The sequence below is a fragment of the Cupressus sempervirens genome, chromosome 7 (assembly GCF_028749045.1).
Source record: "Cupressus sempervirens isolate cs-2001-9-10 chromosome 7, ASM2874904v1, whole genome shotgun sequence".
NCBI classification, from domain to species: Eukaryota; Viridiplantae; Streptophyta; class Pinopsida; order Cupressales; family Cupressaceae; genus Cupressus; species Cupressus sempervirens.
The window spans coordinates 873,465,196-873,485,980 of record NC_143124.1 but is presented as its reverse complement, the minus strand read 5'-3'; the positions used below and the strand labels follow the sequence as shown (position 1 = coordinate 873,485,980).

At 32.0% G+C, this 20,785-nt stretch overlaps 1 protein-coding gene across 2 annotated transcripts; it reads left to right on the top strand.

Annotated features, from left to right (window-relative positions):
- The first annotated feature begins 1,261 nt into the window (after positions 1 to 1,261).
- Positions 1,262 to 15,050, top strand: LOC149550237 (uncharacterized). Of its 2 annotated transcripts, XM_089795049.1 has the most exons (8): positions 1,262 to 1,512; positions 5,602 to 5,690; positions 11,937 to 11,980; positions 13,286 to 13,349; positions 13,439 to 13,955; positions 14,055 to 14,264; positions 14,346 to 14,748; positions 14,845 to 15,050. In XM_089795049.1, exons 4-7 carry the CDS (start codon positions 13,291 to 13,293, stop codon positions 14,724 to 14,726), a joined length of 1,167 nt encoding a protein of 388 aa, XP_089651175.1. In that variant the 5' UTR covers positions 1,262 to 1,512; positions 5,602 to 5,690; positions 11,937 to 11,980; positions 13,286 to 13,290; the 3' UTR covers positions 14,727 to 14,748; positions 14,845 to 15,050. The 2 variants fall into 2 exon arrangements, with proteins under 2 accessions (XP_089651175.1, XP_089651174.1); XM_089795048.1 differs by lacking the exon at positions 11,937 to 11,980 and having other exon boundaries at positions 1,263 to 1,512.
- Positions 15,051 to 20,785: the final 5,735 nt, after the last annotated feature.

The window sequence follows — 20,785 nt, the reverse complement described above, 5'->3', positions numbered from 1 at the left end:
GAAGTATATTTTGTAAATCATTCCTTTTATTTCATTATGAGAAAAAAATTATAAAGAATTGGTAAAGAACATATGATGTGTCTACATCGTGTATGCTTTGTGTTTTCATGCATTCATGTGACTACTTTGTGTCTGCTTCATGTTTTCACTCATTAAAGATGTATATTTCCTAAATTTTCTAGGCCTTTTGTATGAAAATATGTTTTGTGTCTATGAAGGAACTTGTGTATGAATGGTTTTGCTTGAGAACAAGCAAATTTGAGAGGGGAGGACTGTGATATCCCTATTTTGACATATAATTTAATAATAAATAAATAATAATATCAAGATACAAGAATAAATAAATGTTATAATTATATAATAAACTAATAAGATAATAATATATTTAAATATTATCACATTTTGAATATAAATGCTATTAATAACTAATGATAATAAATTGATTAATAAATATATTAATCCATATAATATTATATCCATTAATAAATATGGTACAATAATTAATATATAATGATAACACGATATGAGTATATAAATATAAAAGTAAATAGTCTAATATATTTAAATATCATATAATAATAGCAAAAAAAAAAAAAATATATATATATATATATAACTAAAATGAATTGATTAATAAGTATCCGAGGGAAGTGACTATTGAGCATTCTTCGAGCAACATGTATAAAACTAGAGAATTGGAGGGCAGGACAGGGCAACTTCGAATCACAAAAAAGCAATAGCAAATATATACACAAAGAAGAATCGCATTGAAAACAACAAGTGTGGATAGTATAGAGTGTACAAATCAGCATCAGTTCAAGCACAAAGATCGAGTTCCACATCAAGATAATAAGGTGGTGTAGCGGTACGTCAGCACTTTTATATATAGTGTTAGTAGTATGTTATGTTCAATATCTTGAAATATTAAAGACCTTTATTAGTTCCTGCCTTGGCAGGAAAACTATTGGAATCCTCCAGTTTTCCAAAACTAAAAAATCTAGCCAATGAAATTAGAGATTTTTTTGGAGAGCTTTATTTATTGCAAAGTTTAGATTACTATTGTATTATTTAAATTTTTTAAAAAAGCATTAATCTTACATTTTATTGGCTTAATCATAAAAATGCAATGAGTAAAATAGATTTTATGTGGCGAAAAAAGCATATAATTAATTGTTTTCGTTCCTCTGATCTGAGAGCTACGACACGTATCATCGCATTAATGTTTGTTATCACAAATTTAATGTCTGCTAATTCCTATAAGGTGATCTGTCATCTGACAGCTTTGGCATTAATTTAATGTGTATTAATTGCTATTATTAATGTATACCCTGTAAACCATCTTTTAATCATAGTTTACTAGTGCCTGCATCTCGAAGCCTCCACAGATCTTCCTATCTTCTCAGCGAGACCCAGACACTGTTCACTGAAACACCACCAGACGCTGCTCTTCTTGTGAAGATTTAAGGATTCAAAACCGTTTAGAACATTGACAACTGGAACATCTCGTCCCGGGTATATTTTGCTCTCTTTCGATTATTGACCATCTACAGACTATGTGGGTTGTAGTTTTTTGTTATCTTTGTTGTATTTTTTTCATCGCTGGTCATGATCAACACAAAATGAATTTTTTTTCATCTGTTGCATTTCGCTCAATTGGGGCTTTTGCTCTAAAAATCAAGATTCTTTGGGTTTTATTGTTAAAAAAGCAATTTTAGCAATATGCAAGTATTTTTCTAACAGAAGGAACCCACTTCACTTTTTTCGACCTTTTGAATGGCTTCGGAAAAAACCCATTCCATTTTTTCGAGTTTTTCTCATTTTTCAAGTTTTTAAAATCTTTAGGAGACATACCCATTTCATTTGAGAAGCGTTGGTGGCTTTGGAAACATCCGCTTCTGGAACGAGAAATTCACCAAAATGCTGAGCAAATGAAATAGAAATAACATAGAAGAAGAAAAATAGCTTAGTTCAAAAAAATTTAATTTGATAAGTTGCCCCATTTCAGTAAATAACGATTTATTGAGAATTTTGTTTGAGAGCTCGATATATTGGACCTGATTTCGATGATGTTAAGGAACATTATGATTCAAGAAACTTCAATATTTTAAGTTGCCCCCATTTCTGTAAATAAGGACATGTCGAAAAGATTATTTCAGAGCACTGAAAATGATATTCATAAGTTGCGGGGCCTTATGTTTGAAGAAATTTTAATTCAATTTATAAAGAACATATTGAAAGGATTGTTGCTCAAATCGAGCGGGAATTTTTTTAATCAGAATAACATGAGTCTGTTTTGATTAGACCTTTTGTTAGTAACCCTATTTTTGAATGGCTTCGGAAAAAACCCATTCCATTTTTCCGAGTTTTTCTCATTTTTCAAGTTTTTTAAATCTTTAGGAGACATACCCATTTCATTTGAGAAGCGCTGGTGGCTTTGGAAACATCCGCTTCTAGAACGAGTTCCAGTTTTTCCTATATCTATAGTCGTCAGGGGCAGTCTGCCTGTCGTATACAGAGACTGTGCATGCAGAAGGGATACCGTGTGCTATGGAACAGGATCCACACCTCGAGGACCCGCTCCTGCCTTTACTGTCTCTGCCCCGTAGGGACTCCATCGCTGCCAACTTCAACTTGCATAATTTATTGCTTGATTTCGCCATCTAGAAATGTAAAAATTAAATATATTATGTGCCAAATCTCTTTTGATGGGGTCTCCCAAATCTAATCCCACTAAATAACAATGAATGTTCTTCGAAAATTTATGATATATATTGTTCCTGACAGTCTTAGAAAAAAATTGCAGAAGCAGAATGCTAAGTTTCCTCTGCTTCAACATTGCGAAAAGAACAGGTTCCTAATCTTCGAGTCTATGTATGTATTTCTGCATTAAAAACACAACCTATTTTGTTGTGGCGGCTGGCATGAGACCAGATTGGCATTGTTTCTATTCTGCCATATGTTCATACCTGCACATTCCACCTTTGTCTAGTCCCCTGCGTGGCATAGCATTATTTTACCGAAAACTTCTTACCGGAACCTAAATGACACGTTATCCATGTCTACACTAAGTAAAAATGAACACTCCACGTACCCATCAATAGACTCCACTCAAAAGTGACACGGCTTCATATACATTTAAATAAAAACTAAATGATAACTGTATATATAGAACCATGATAACTTATAATGTATATATTTATAACAACTTCAAAAGTAGATATAGCGTATTTTAAAACAATGTCGTAACCTTGCTGCTTGTTTCCTCAAAAACAATACTAACCTTTCACATTTTGACTCTGCATTTTATGAAATGACAAAAAAGTGGGACATAAATTTGCTTCACCGTAAAAATCAGAGGTGACATTACTTCATTTGATGTGAGTTGGCAATGATCGCTCCAAATTTAAAAAAATTATAATACTGTACCCATCGGCTAAACCCAGGATTCAGACTATTCATATAATAATCGACTAAGGAGTCAAGTAACCAGAGTATTCTTAACTCAGGGTTACGTACCCTATATTATTATTGCTATTATTACGCTGTCGGTAATATTTTACTGAGATTCTAATAAGGAGCACTTTCAACGCGTACTTAGATACTTGCACTTATACGATCAACGGTTCAGATTTGTTCCTTATAATAGTAATAATTATTACTATCGTATAGTAACTGTCACCGACAACAGTGTTGATTGTTTTTTTTTAATATGGAGTCGTACAAAGCTAAAGGTCCGTGACACTTATAAAAATATCAATATAATAAAAATTATATATGTTAGATAAATGTATAATCTAATAAAATTATATTTTAAAAAAAAAAATCTATTAAAAGCATTCGTTTAGATATGTAAAAATAAAAATAATTAAATTCTAATTTAAATTATATATAAATTAAAATAAAAATAAATATGAAATTAAAGCATATAAAAAATAATTTTCAAAATTTGACAATTTAAAAGAGTTAAAATGTTATATTTGATTAAAATATCTATATTTGAATAATATTTTACAAATGAAAAAAATAAACATCAATTAAAACTATTATCTTCTTTTAACAAGTTTATCCACTTGTCACAAATGTGGAAAAGATAAGATTGAAATTAATGCATTCATTAATAGAGATAAAGTTGCAATTAATGCTTGCATTAATAGAGGTGTTCAAAAAATAGTTGTATTTTTGTTGAAGGAAAATGAATTTTTTCATTGCTTTTTTCATTATGAGCCAATAAGATTTCAGTTTAATGGCATTTTGTTTTTACATTAAATAAGATGAAAATGTGAACTTTATAATAAATTTTGAACTCAGAATAATTCTGAAATCTTATTGGACAAATTAATTGGTTTTAGAAATTGAAGAGATCCTTCTGTTACTTCTTAGTTATTTCTAATATATAGCCTTAGTGGCAATAAGAATTGACGATTTCATCTCCATGTTAGTATAGCAATGTGTAGAACCTATTTTTTCCTACATAATTTACATAACCTTTCTGGCCCATCCTTAAATATAAAGAAAAATCATTTAAATTGCAACAAGGAATATTATTATATTGAATCTCAGCACTGTTGTGAGCTTTGGCTATATAACAAGTCCATATAATGAGTCCTCTAATTATTGTGTCCATTCCACTGATGACCAATACCACCAATACAAAAGACTGGATTCAATACAGTTCTCAGCTAGACCAAGGGTAGCCATCAATCAGAAAATCTGACACAGGTACAGATATTAGATCGTAATGTAAAATGCATTTCAGGGCTATGCGAATCTTTCATATAATATTAATATTCCTAAATATATTAAATATTATTTAATTTAAAATATTTTCAATAATAAATTTAATATATTCCCTTCACATTCAATTTTATACTTCTAAATATAACAATTTTAAAAGTAACTATCATGTTAGCAATTAAGTCTTTTGTGATTGCGAGTCAGCATTGCAAAAATAAAAATTTTATTCAAGCCATAGAATTCTAGAAATGACATAATTAAATTATTAATTGCTTTTAATTTTCAGCCCATACAAATTCTAGAGGTGATTTACTTATCAATTGAATTTCTTTCATTTTATAAAACTCTTCTATATAGAGAAATATTTAAAAATGGACTATTCAACTTATATATCCAAACTATATGACTAGGCAAGAAAACTAATAATATACAATAAATAATATTTATATATATTCTTTTAAAATTTTAATTAATGTATACGTTAGTATACTATGTTATAATTAAAGTATTATGTTCAATTATAGAATTAGTTATACTAATTATATTATCTTATTTAAGTTATATAATATTATTTTTTTATTATTAATTATTAATTATTTTATCTACATTTACTAAATAAATAATATTTCAAATGAGAATTATATTCTCAAACACTAATAAAATATTGATTGTATCTTAAATATATTTATTTATCATATTATTATTTTGTATTCTATTATTCTCTCCTCCTCTATCTAAGATATGTGTGTTTATGAGTCTCATCTATATTTGTATTTTACGATGAGGAGTCAATCAATCTTTTTAGTAACTATTAATGTCACATTTTCTAAATTCAGCCTAGCTAAGAATACTTGTTGCTTTTGACAGGTACAGACAGATAGTAGCTTGCATAAAGAATACAAAGCACATATAGAAAAAAAAGTCAACAAATCAATTAAGAAAACAGGACACTTGAGGTATGGATTCCATTTTCCCATGTATTTTATGCCTGTTATTTTTCTAGAAATGAAAATTGCTTTTTTGTTAAGTTTTGCACAAAATATATAGTTTATTTTCACTTTTGACTACTTATATTATTTTCTATTTGTATTATTTAATTTATGTTATAGAGAAGTAGATCACATTCTATTTTAGTATCGCCACAACACAAACTAAAAATGAAAAATATAGAAGTTGAAGACATTGAGAACTACGAAAACAATACAAAAATTCAAAATTGTAACATTGATAGCATACTTAGGGAACAAGGACTTTATAGATTACATACATTCAAATATAATGTAGGGGATTGCCTTTTTGATTCACTACAGTTCTTGTTCAACAATACATATACGTCAATACAATTGCGACAAGGCATTGTTCACTATTTCTTAGCTTGCCTAGAAAGACATGAACCAGAAGCCATTGACTCCTACAACCATGAATTGAATCCACAAAGTCTATATGAATTGCACAAAGTCAATGATGTTCAAACATATTTACGAAGAATGCAATTGTCTGCAAAACCAACAACACCAAATACAGAAACTGGACTTTGGGGAGATATATTCTGTATACACTGGCTATCAAACTGGTTGAATATACAAATATCTATTTGGTCATCAACAAGAGGGAAAAAGTACTTGCATTTCAACAAACACTCAAATACAAAATCATATTCATTACTATTCCATGATCTTAATCCACTATCTGGACATTTCGAACCTCTCATCGAATCTACAAGAAATACTACCACACAAGATATGCAATGCCTACCCAAAGAGCTTAAGCAAACAATTGATCTCAAATCAAACATACAAGATGCAATAATGACAAATCAACCAAATTCAAAAAGCACTAATAAAATCAAAACTGAAATTAGCATGGCCCAAAAACGAAAACCAAATGAACATACATCTCTTCGTCACCTAAAGCAAAAAATACGAGGAAACTATGAACTTGATTCCCATGACTCTATATGTCCAGATACAATGGTAGTACAACAAAAGTTCCAGCCAACCCACATCAAAACCTCTTTTAAGTTAAAACATAAACAATCCATACCTAAAAAAACTAAAAAAACATTATCCCCAACACAACTGTTCGAAGAAACAATTAAAGATACACCAAAGTATACATGTTCTATTTGTCAATTATTGTGTTTCAAGAAAGACATCAGAAGATTCAAAAATAAACAAAAAGAAATGTATCACAAATTGGTCAAATCATTTGACAATCTACTAACAGATTCAATTTGTCGAAATTGTCAAACTTCATTAAAGCATTCCACTGTACCTAAATATGCAACTCCACATAATATCAGAATGAACAATCCATTACACTATGTACAACAATTAACACAATTAGAAGAGCGTCTAGTTTCACTGCGAATTGCATTTGCACAAATATGGGAACTTGGATACAAGAGATCACAAATGGGCTTGACAGGTTCGATTATTAATGTCCCAGTCAACACAGAAATTGTACAAACAGCGTTGCCTTTATCAACTAATACCACAACAACAATTGCTGTCTCCTTGAAAAGACGCATTGAATACAATAATGCTTTCCAAAAAGGCATGGTGCGTCCAACTTTGATCATGCAAGCACTTCAACAATTAACAACCACAACCTTATACAAATTGCAAAATGTACAAGTAAATGATAACTGGAAACAAGCGCTTCAAACCAATAACGACATTGAAGAAAACCTAGAAAATAGCACAAGTGAAGTAGATTTTGAAAGTGACAGTGAATATGAACCATCTCAAACTCTAGTCCATGGATTCACCGAATCAAGCAACATTCACAACATGCAAGACAAAGTAATAGAGATTGCACCTGCACAAGACAACTACCCCATTGGAATATTTAAAGATAAATATGTAGAGGAAATGAATTTTCCAACACTATTTTTTGGCATACCACGCTATGAAGATATTTTGAACAAGTATAGCTACCAAAAAATTGTGCAATGGGAATTATTAAATTCAAACAGAAATTTTGCGTACCATACAACAAATCTATTTTTCAAAACAATTAAGATACTCATTCAACAAGTACTATCAACAATGTGGATCAGAATACGAAAAGCACAATTAAAAGGAAGAAAATTATTAGCAAAAGATGTCAAACAGAAACCAAATCTAGAGAAAATACTCAAATTAGATATTGGCTATGTTGACTTCAAAAAAATACGAATATCTCCTGACTACACACAACAATTAAAAAAAAATATGTTTTCGCAATGATACGACAATTGGGGCCACCGACCTTTTTCCTCACGTTCACTAGTGCTGAACAAAATTGGCTACCTTTGAACACCACGCTTGAAGAACTTCATAACTCTTACCAGTTATCAACAAAACAAAATATATATAGCGAAAATCAAAATGATGCATTTAGACTAATCAAAAGAGACCCGATAACTTGTGCTCGATACTATAGACATAGGATAAATGCATTAAAAAAATTGATCTTTGCAGACAACTCCATTTTTGGAAATATTGTAGACTATTTCTCTGTAACTGAATTCCAAAATCGTGGAAATGAACATGACCATTTTCTCATATGGGTAGAAGGTGCACCAATCTATGGAAAGCAAAACAATTCAAGTATTGTAAATTTTGTGGATACCTATATCACATGTGACACAAAAGATTTAGAACCACATATAGCTATATTGCATAAGCACCATCATACAAAACAATGCAAAAAAAAAGAAAAAAACACAATGTAGATTCAACTTCCCAATTCCACCAATAAGTAAGACTACAATACTTGAGCCACTACTTGAAATAGATGAAACTACACGTTCACTTGCCAAAAACATTCTTACAAAAATCGAAAAAGCAACTTACAACACTACATATACGTTCCAAAATTTCTTGGATGATATCCCAACCAATGAACCTAAATACATCATGGCCCTAAGATCAACAATCAACCGACCTACTATTTACCTTCAATGAAAACCTTCTGATATATGGAACAATAGTTTTGCCAAAAAAATACCCCAAATATGGAAGGCAAATACGGATGCACAATTTGTCCTCAATGCATATGCAACAGCAATGTATTGCAGCTCATACATGACAAAAGTTGATAAAACAATGACAACTGCATTTCATCGAATTCGTAAAGACCACCAAGAAAACAATATTGATGCAGTCAAAATGATTTCAAAGCTTGGAAATGCTTTACTTAACTTGCAACAAATGTCATCTCAACAAGCAGCGCATCTCGCTCTATCACTCCCTTTAAATTATAGCTCCAGAAAATGCATTTTTATCGACACAAGATCAAACGATAATCGTACTTTCATATTGAAATCTGCAAAAGACTTAAACAAAGAATCTGATGATTCTGAAAATGTCATGCACAAATCTATAATTGACTACTACTTAAAACGCCCTCACACTATTGCACACATATGCCTTGCAGAATTTGTCTCAGCATACAAAAAAGATGGAAGGAAACTTCAACTGAACAACAAACCAAGAGTTATCCGATTCATTAATTTCAACAAATACATCGACACAGAAAATCATTTTAGAGAACAGTTACTCTTGTACATGCCATTCACACTAAGTGAAGAGACATTGAAACATAATTTTCAGTCTTGGGAAAAGGCATACTTCCATCAAGAAAATACTATCCAATTGAATCGAGCAAATTTCTGCTATAATACAAATTCTAGATGGGGTGATATTGATATAGCTATCAATGAACTAATTGAAAATGAACCCAACATTGAAAATACATCCTGTATAGACAAATTACATAAACAACAAGACCACTATAATATACAGGACGATATGCAAACCACATTCCGTACAACCCCACAAAACATACCTCGAAATGCATTTGAAATTGCTCGATGCCCACAAATAATGGATAATAATTACTACTACAAATTGAGAAGAATGTTAAATATAGAACAACAAACAATTGTCAAGGATGTTATTATGAAAAAAATAAAAGATTTAAAGACTCCATTGCACTTGTTCCTAACAGGAGGTGCTGGAACAGGGAAAACATTTACTGCAAAAGCTATTTATGAAGCTCTAATACGTCTATATAGCAATTGCATAAACAATGATCCAGATAAACCAAAAGGACTGATAACTGCATACACAGGCAAGGCAACATATAACATTGGAGGCACAACACTACACTCAGCCTTTCACATACCTTTCAACAAATCTGAATTTGTCCCCCTTAGCGTAGAAATTATGGACTCAATGTCCAAGAATTATGATCAGCTACATGTGCTCCTGATAGACGAAATTTCATTGGTTGGCTCTACATTTCTATGATACATTGACAAACGATTACGAGATATTAAACAATTACCTACTGCATACTTTGGCAACCTAGACACAATTTTCTGTGGTGACCTTTACCAGGCACTCCCTTTACTAGATTCTCTAGTCTTCGACAACAAACACAATCTCACAGAGTTAATGCCTCACAATTTCTGGAAGGACAATGTCAAATGTTACTCATTAACGACAACCATGCAGCAACAAGATGAAAATTTTGTCTCAACACTCAATAGAATACGCCTAGGTATACAAACAAACGAAGATATACAATACATAAACTACAATTGTCTAAAGCCACCACCATCTGACCCAACATTTCCCTACCTTTTTTATAGAAGAAATGATGTTAATAGACACAACAACAATATTCTCTCAACAATTCCAGGCACACCCATAATAGTAGATGCAATAGATGTTGAAGATGACAATTATTCAACAACACGACTATATAATCATGCAGCAATACTACCAACTCAAATTATCCTAAAACCAAACATACTCATTGAGATTATTGGAGGAAACTACAATACAAAAGACGGCCTAGTAAATGGGTCTGATAGAATCTTCAAGTCATACACAAAACATCATGATTTCGATATCATATGGATCCAATTCAATGACCCCAAAGTTGGCAAACAACAACAAAAAACACTAGATCAATACTATGCTCCAACAATAGAAAAACATTGGGTTCCCATAACTCGAATTGCAAGGCCCATCCCGAAGGTACTTAGTAATGGGAAAATAAAAATTAGAAACCAATTCCCAATACAAATCGCATGCGCTCGAACAATTCATCGATCACAAGGATTAACAATGGATGGGCTTGCATTTGATCCAACAGGCATAACACAACATGGATTAACATACACAGCACTATCAAGAACAAGAAAAATTCAATCATTATTTCTATCGACTCCTTTACTTCCCAAACATTTTAAAGTCAAACAACAAATCGAGCAAGAAATGCATCGGTTGCAATCAACAGCACAATGGAAACTTGACAAGCCTCTACCATGCTCAAATTCTTTGCCCCACACAATATTGTGCACATTAAACACCCGTAGCTTAAAAACCCATGCACATGAGCTTGCCACTGACCATGACATAATGTCCTCAAGCATTCTATGCTTACAAGAAACACACATATATACACCATACACAAATATTTTGCTTGAAAAATATAACCACCATATGATGTATCATATACATGGCATAGCAACTTTTGTGTCAAAGAATCTACTTGTCTCCAATGTAAAACACCATCGAACAAAAAATATTGAAGCTATTACATTGACACTACACCACCATTCCACTGACCTCAATGTCTCCAACATTTACATATGACCTAATACTACATTTCTCAAAATCATGACATCAATTTATGAAATAGTCACATCTGTAACTACCGATACTCCTCTTTTCATTGTCGGTGACTTCAACTTTGACATGTCTACAAAAAATAGAGTGACACAAAGATTCATTGAACAAATGCAACAATACAATATGAACTTCATCCTAAATCAAGCACATGCTGCAAACAAAACACTCATTGACCATATATGGACAAACACACTCGAAAAAATATGTTCCACCTACAAAAAAGAAGCCTATTGGACAGACCACCTTGCCACCTTCACAAATATTCACTTTCCCCCATGACCACATTTCAACTACTCTCATACACACAAATTAGCTCCCTAAACACCTATTTTCTTAGGATTGACCCTTTATAAATCAAATTCCAACTTAACCACCTTTGGTGTCTCTGATCCTCATAATTCTCATGTCAAACATTCTACGTAAAATGGATTCAATTATGCTCAATCTAACTATATTTTTTTGTCTTTGAGTCTTAATACATTAATTGTATCTAATTCACACCAAAATGGCTAGGTGCTCATATACCAAGAAGGGGTACCTAACTCAAGCTCAAAAAGGTTTTATTCACAAATCCTAAAATCTCTACTAGCTACAGATTGAAGGATTCTCGATCAGAGAAGTACCCCTGTTTCTTGGTTATCTTTTCAATTTTTATATTTATAATGGAAATGTGGATCTCACTTTCTCATTATATGATATGATATTTTGTGTTTCTTATTGAGTAGGTGTATTAAAATTGTAGATTGCTTCAATGAAATCATCCTCTTTCAAGATTTACTATATGTAGATTGGAAACAGGCTTATTTTTAGTCATGTGAGGGATTAGATTTTAAAAATGATAGTAGTCAAGATTGAATGTAAGTCATGATATCTCACCTCCTAGTTTATTGTTGTATGGTAGTTCTTAGTCTCTTAATCAATACCTAAACAAGAAATGCTTACAAGTTAGATAGCATTTGTTAAACTTCTCATGCACAATACCCATGTTTGTTACTCTACCTATTTAGGTTCACCATAGACTGGCAGAGTTTATGAAATTTAGATTTACACAACTATTTCAAAAACATATATTTTATGCAAACTAAGAATCCTGGAAATCTTGAAGATCAAATTCCTTCTTACTGTTTATTTAGCCATCAATTTGACATGCCTCTGTTGCTTCTAATGGGTTCATAATTTTGTTTGTGTAAATCTTGGAGACTCAATGTCCATCTTGGCATAGCACATAGTAATTTGATTCTTTGATTTCACTATATTACCTCACCAAGTCAACCAGGTGTAGCATATATTCCTTATATTACTAGTTTAAAGTAAACCAGTCATATTTTCTTCTATTAAAGAACAACTAGTCAATTCTGGCCTCATTAATCTAGGGACCACAGTGACCAGTCATAGTTCATTAATTCTTTGTATGTATCCTATAGTTATTTGATTTTTCTATAATAACTTACCAAATTAACAAGGTCTACCATATATTCCTTATATTACTGGCTTAAGATAAAGCAGTCATGTTTTTTCTGTCAAACAACAATCAGTCAATTCTTGTTCAAATTAGGATTGAATATCAATAGATGTGACTCTAGCCTCATTAATCCACTGAGGGCCATAAACAAAATTATAGCCAAGGTTACTGTTCCTCCAGTCTAACTGAGAATTTACTAGACGTGCATTAACTTGGAGCAATGCCAAGTGCAGTGTAATAAGCCCAATTGTTGGACATCTTTTTTGTTAGCATTAGCGGCATCTGCAACCTCATCCCATGACCATAAACTCTAGTAACTAAATTGCATCACAATTATTAAAAGATTCAAAGAACAACCACTACAAAAACACACTTTAAATATTCTAACTTTGTCCTGCAGCAACAATGGATTCAACAGGATCAACACATGAAGCAGACCCAAATGAAGAGAAAATGGCAAAAAGGTAATTACATTGAGCATTTAAACTAATGACATTTCTTTCTAACACTACGAACATAAAAAAACTAATGTCATGGTTCCTCATTTGCCTAGGCCAAAATTGACTACTCAAAGGCTAGCAACTATTGAAGATTTAAATGCCAGAAAATCAGCCACTACTTTTCAAGGAAATGTGCTTGTTGTGTACAAAGTTATTCTTGATAGAACCACAGGAACACGAGAAGTTCTACGTGCAGATTTGACAGACTCCAAAGGTGAAATGACTATAACACTTAGTATTGGAAGCAACCTCATACAAAAATATGAGAATACAATAATTGCAGGCACAGCTATAACAATTACAGATTTTGACATCGGACCTAAAACTGAATATGATCATGGAGATTCAGACTGCATACTAACTCTAAATGATTCTAGCATAATAGAAACAATTCCACTGTTGTCCACTCAATACAAGTTCATTCCAAGCACAACTATACAAAACTTGCTCGCTAGTACAGAAGACTACCCCAATGGATCAGTCGGTGCAATAGTCGCAGCAGCATACAAAAAAGGATTCCAATACATACTTGACATCAAAGATGGCCACACAAACATGGATCAAGCACCGGTATTCTTTTGCATAGTATCTCTATTTTCATTTCTATTCGTATATTTTTATTTCCTTTTTTTTAAAAATCAAGTGACTAACAGTTTTATCTAATAACAGCTGTATATGCATTCCAAATTTGCCCATTTTTACCTCCAAATGCAAGACAAACTACATAAAAATGAAATGCCAATACTGCTCTTTCGAAGCATTGCAAAAAAGCTTGATCAAAAACACTCTCTTCGCACTACTCTTGCAACATATATTTGTCCACTCAATGACAAAACAACAACTCAACAACTAAACGATCTCTTGCACACAACATTCGAGGTAAAAATTTAAAATGCCTTTTGTTCTTCCTTTCTTCCTCCCCATTTTATTGCCATACTAACACAATCTTATTTTTTGCAGGTACTAGGAGTTCTGAAGCCTACAAATGCCTTCTGCAATCCTTTCCATGCTTACTGCCCTAACTGTAATTTCAGATTTGAAAAGTATGGTGTACTTGATGACAAACAAGCTTATTGTACCAGATGCAAAGAACACGTCAGCTACATATACTATCTACACATAAAAAAAATTATAACAAATAACAATAACCAAACAATCCACTGCTTTGCTGAAAAAAACATTGTCCAACAAATCTGGCCTCCCTTAAAAAACATGACCTATGAGAAGTATATTTCTGACAAATCAGCAGTCATTTTCACTTTAGGAGACTTCACAATGAAAGGCAAATTCACACTCAATCAAAACAACATGATTGTACGTGCCACTCTGCTTCAAGAATAGTAGAATAACATCACCAACATAGGTTAGTGTACTATTCATCTATATGTTTACAATCTTATTTCCACTTGATTGTATTAAACAGTTCTAACATTTTGCCAGCATGAATCTTGTTTTGCAGGTAACATACTATCAAGAGTCAAGACTGAAGACATGATGCATACAGTTATACATGCTTCCATTTTGCTTATGGCTGGCTCAGAAAATTTTGTCCCTTCCATATAGTAAGAACAATCAATCCTTAGAAACACAATTACATAAGCGCTATAATATCTTTTGCTTGAACCAAGTTTCTTAAGAAGTACAACATCTTATGCTTTTAGACAATCAGAGTAATGCATACTACTTTATAGTATTTCCTGTCTCATGCATTCCCACCGTTTTATGCTTTTCTCAAGTTCTTTAATATCTGCAAATACTTATAGATATTTATTATAATGGTATTTTATGGTGAACATATCTACTGTATTTTGAAGACAATTTCTGCTTAATTAGTTCATAACAATTAATTACTTCTTTTCCAATGGTTTTTAGAACTGAGTCTAAGGAGATAAGTTATGTAGGAAACTTGGGGTTTGGAAAATTGATTTTATAGAATATGAGGGAGCTTCAAGAGGCATTGCTATCATTTGGGACTTTAGAAAATTAGAATTCAGCAAATTGAAGTCACTCTATTACAATAGAAGCCTCAATCAACAAACTGACTCATTTAGTTCTCTGAAAAAATCACAATTCCCCCAGTCCTTAGAATTGCGGCCTATGCCTCCCTTGGCGAATAGTAGGGCCCGTGCTTATGCTGCTGAACCGTGCTTATGCTGGTTATGTGCTTCCATATAATGCTTAGTGATGCAGACAGTGGCTCTCGATCGATCTATAACAGCATAATCATCTCGATCAGGCCATAGGGGCCCCCCTTTCAGATTATTGGGCTGCTTCTTTATCTCGATCCCGAGCACCAGGTTATTTATCTCGATCACCAACATATGGATCTCGCCCCTACTATTCGCCAGGCCCCCTACGGAGAAACAAGGCCACTTGAACAGTCATGTCTGAAACTCCAATCCATTAACTGCCTATAACCTGAGAGATTCTTTTGTGCATTCAAGAACCGGCAATATTCGCAATACGATTTAAGCTTACACAACTACCTTATAAAACTTTTAGGAAATTCACACAAAGCAAAATAAAAAGTCATAATAACATATGTTTAAATATATTTCTTTAAAGAAATAGAATATACGGAAAGTTCGATTCTCTGGGCTTAACTAATCTGCAGACACTCCGTTTACATAACACTGAAACATAAGTATTGGCAGCATTCCATATTTGTTCTACCAATCGCTTGCAGGTCCTCTCCATCGTTTCTCCACATATGAAAAGTTACAATGACCGTGAATATCCCTGAAGAGACAATTCATGAATTCAGCGAAAGTAAAATGAATTAACTGCAATCGAACCCACATCCAGAATTAGGAGTTCGATCTTGATGACCATAACTTTAGTGGAATTAATGGAAATAATAGTGGATTTTCGAATAATGATACACGATTTAGTAAATAGAAAACAGATATCCATGACTCATAAACAACTAATTATGAACATCAAAACATAACTATCACTAATATCAACAAAAACTATAAACTCTCAAAGTTATATCCAAAACACCATCTAATCTTAAAACATATCTTGTTAAAACGCCCCATATGACCATCCACAACATTATCATCAACTAATCTACTAGAAGCTCTGAAACTTCAAAAGGAACTATTGTAACCATATCATGTAAACATACATAAATAGTCATCTTCAAATAAATACTTTCTTTCAATGTCCTCGTGCCAACAACACCACCAAAAGCAGGAACTTTGGCGCTTGCGCCTCTTGTTAGAATCCGCATCGGGTTTCGAAAATGTCAGTGCTCATACCCAAAGGGATTATTACGTACATAATACTTTCATTAAGTATATGCATATCAAAATTCAAGGAATAAATAAAGATAGGAAGGGTCAAGATTATCAATAGGGAAGGAATATCAAAGTTGATAAAATTATTAATAAGAGAAGAGTATAAAGTTGATATACAATTACGAGAGATTCCTAATTATAAATATATTTTATCTTACATATAAGTTATATATATATATATATATATATATATATATATATCAAGAGTTTGGAAATCTTTGAGAACCAAAAGATAAATTCAATATATTTCCAGCTATAGAACAATACTTGAAGTTATTCATAAGGTCTTAAACTAGAACTAAGAGCAATTTGAGGTATAGCCCTAAACAAGACATTACACAACTCGTTTTGTATTTTCCAAGGCACAAACATGTGGAAAACTTCCCAACTACTTTGGAAACTATCTATACTATTGCAATCTTGAGACACATGTTTTCTCAACATTACTTTCCCAACAACTTTTAAGGATATTTTATATGTCTAAAGTATAAAAAATCTTCCACTTTTTATGTCTTTTATGGATAGCAAATAGGACAATTAAGGAAAAATCAAAGCCAAGTGTTGACCAAGATAAATAATAATAAAATTAAGTTTGTTCCACCAAATAGATGAGGTGGAAAAGATGAAACCATGTTGGAGAGAAGCATCTCTCCATCTCAAAAGATGAGTGAACTTTTTTCATGCTTTCCAAATTGATTGAAGATTAGGTGAGGCCTTACTAGAAAAAAGAAAAAAGAAAAAAGAGGAGCATAGAGTATCTTATCCAACCAATCCACAACCTACCATTTGCCTTTTATAGTGACAAGGTCAGTTCTACTCCAGACAAGGGTTTCCCAAGGTTCTTTCCCTTTAACAACTTTAATAATTTTTATTTAGCTACTAAGTGAATTCCCTAGTTCTTTAAATCAAGTAATGCCAAGTTGTCTTTAGGCTTCAGTTGAATGTAATGAGATCAAGAGGTAGATATAAACCCCTTACTACCATCTCATTTAGTTCATAAGAAACATGTAATGATTTTAATTAAGTCCTTGTTGCCTTTGTAGGAGGGCATCCAATTGCATGAATAATAAAAGTTAAGTGGCAAGAAAATATTTATTAACTACTTGATTCTTCCATCTATAGAGAGAAATTTACCGACCGAATAGACAGTCAGTCACATCATGGTGTAAAATAATATACAAATAAAATAAGTTTAAAATAATTAATTTAATTTAGTAATTATTAATACAATAATAAATATAATAATGTCTTAACAATAATATAAATAATGTTCTATTAATATATCAAATTATAACAAGTACTCTCACAATACTTAGTATATGCTCAACCATTATCTCCCTTGTTATGCACACTAGAAAAAATCAACTAGAGTGTCTTTTCCCTACCTTAATTCTTATTCAAACTTTGTACCTCTTAAGTTTAATGTGCTTGATCAATACCAAAACTATAAATGTTTTGTTTCATACGAAGTATGTAAATAATCATTTAGAAAAAGTCATTTGATTTATTATAATGGATAGTTAAACACATTAATGGTCTCTCACTTATATCTATGTAAAAAATAATAATATTGAAATGTTGCATTTGGTACATGTTTCACGTTTCCATCTTCCCCCATGTTATGCACTTTAGAGTAACTTATCTAAAGTATCCTTGCCCTAGCTTAAGTATCATTCAAATTATGTACCTCGTTAGTGTAATGTACATGGCCAATACCACCATCAATAAATTAGATTGTATTTTGTTTCATTTGGAGTATGCAATGAAACATTTATACTAGTTTATTCGATATCATATGATGGACAATTAGATAGATTATGGTATTCTATTAATATATGTGTTAAAAATAAATATTCAAATAATAAAATAATAATAATGTTCTATTAGTAGATCAAACCATGGAAAATACTCTTACAATACTTAATGCTTGCTCAAACTTACTATATGTCTTCTCCCTACCTAAATTATCATTCAAACTTAGTACCTCTTGGTCAATGTAGATGATCCATAGCAACATTAATGCATTAAAATTTCAGCCAGAATGTGTTCTCCCTACATTAATTATCATTCAAACTTTGGACCTCTTGGTTAATGTAGATGACCAATCCCAACATTAATGCATTTAGTTATGTATGTGAAGTTCCATCTTTGGAGTAGGGCATTAACAAGACTATGACTTTAACCATTACACTGTAGAATGGACCTCCATTCCTTCAAAAAATCTCAATTATTTATTGTATTCATCATTGATTGTTCATCTCAATGATGAAGACTTGTAATTATTCTTGACACAAGATAGTAGGATTACCAAAATACAAATCTACATAGTACAATGTGTTTTGACTACTACTTTTGCATTTTAAAGCATTGTGGAGGTAGATTATGAAATTCAAAAGAGTGAAAATTGTACAAAGACTTATAGGTAAGAGATATTTTTCCACGACAAGTCAAATTCATTTGTGTAGTTTTTGAATCAAACTCATTGACCTATGTTTCATGATAATAGTTCATACGATCCCATCTCTCTTAAGAATGAATAGAACACAGCACTCATTAGATCTAAATGATACTAGCATAAATGATCATAATATGTAAATTTTGATTTTCAATTATCTAAAAATTAGTTTTAAAAAAATTAACAAAAACATTACTAGACTACGGTGAATCCTTACTAACCCAATCAAAGATTGCTCAAAGATTTTTTTTGTTTTTTTTTTTTATGAATAGTCCTTTTCAATTAATAAAATTTACTAAGATTACAATTCACAAAAAAAAGGCCAGAGGATACAAGATCACCCCGCAAATGAATTCAGACAGCCGAAGCCACAACATGGCCTCAACCAGAAATTATGAACTATTCATCCAAAAAAAACTTTTAGCCGCTCAAAGATTGCTCCACATAAATTTAGTGAAAGAAATTTGTGTCCAGTACGATTCTGACCGGTATGACAAAGACTGTATTCAATGCTAATGACTTCTGTTTGCTGATGGCCACTAACCATGTTCTTCCACGGTCATACACCCATCGTACTCTGCTCAGCCCACTAAATTCTTTTTTCCCTCCAAAACTTCCGCCATCTTGTATGGTGACTAACAATAGCAATGTCGGCGGAGATGGCGTCTACTTTTAGCCAGCTGCTTTCCAACGCATTGCTAAACTTGCGAAAGGGGGAAAATAGAGATGTGCAGGCCATTCTGACACTAACAGAACGGTCATCCCAGACAACCATGCGAACAAAGTAAGAAGGAAAGCTGTGTGATTCAGCACTCTAATTTTTAAATTTTACTTTCTGATCTTTTAAGGTTTTCTATCCGGCCGGATTCTTCACCATGGAAGCTTCTGACTTGCTGCTTTCGTAACTATTGATCACCTGACACGCTGAGTTCTGCAAGAACTGCCTATTTGTAGGCGAACACTTTTCTAATTTGCACTTGCGCGGGCATTTCTTGAATGAATTAAATTATTGTTCTTTTAGTAGAACTCATAATGTAGGGGCAGTTCAGTGCTCTATAGTTTAGCTCATTATAAATTATAGCAATGCTGGGTTGCAGATCTGATTCAATCCGTGAAATAATCAGGTAAGAACTTCAATCTGTACTTATGTAAGATGAATTCCGGGTTTACGCACAGTTTTATTATTAATTAAGATGACAAATTTTATTATAGTTATCTCCCGTTGTAGATTTGGTTTAATTAGGACAACAGTTATAGTCTATTGTATAGAATTTTTCATTTTTGATTGTGTATGTTTTTTCATAACATTTCAGATTACATTCTGTGATCTATCATTTAGTTTGTCAAAGTTAAATATAATTTATATATAGAAAATTCTGAAATTTTAGTATAACTTTATCGATCATTGAAATAAGAGGAACCTTATTATAGTCATTCTTGGTTTTGGATCTCTACGGTGGAAAGTTGAAACTTGAATCCAAAGACATTGCACAATCTTACTGATAGTTTTGACTAGAGGTGGACCCCCAAGTAAACTAAAATATTAACTAAGAAGTTTCATGAGATTTAATACTATAGTTTATTTAGTAAAGAGTTTTGAATTAGCTGTATGAGAATTAATTGACATAAATATATTAAATTAT

What these genes read in the sequence shown, in the direction of transcription:
- LOC149550237 (XM_089795049.1), top strand. Translation starts at nt 13,291, where the DNA reads ATGGATTCAACAGGATCAACACATGAAGCAGACCCAAATGAAGAGAAA. An exon ending in GAAGAGAAAATGGCAAAAAG is followed by an intron (nt 13,350 to 13,438) that starts GTAATTACATTG and finishes TCATTTGCCTAG; the next exon opens with GCCAAAATTGACTACTCAAA. An exon ending in TCTTGCACACAACATTCGAG is followed by an intron (nt 14,265 to 14,345) that starts GTAAAAATTTAA and finishes TATTTTTTGCAG; the next exon opens with GTACTAGGAGTTCTGAAGCC.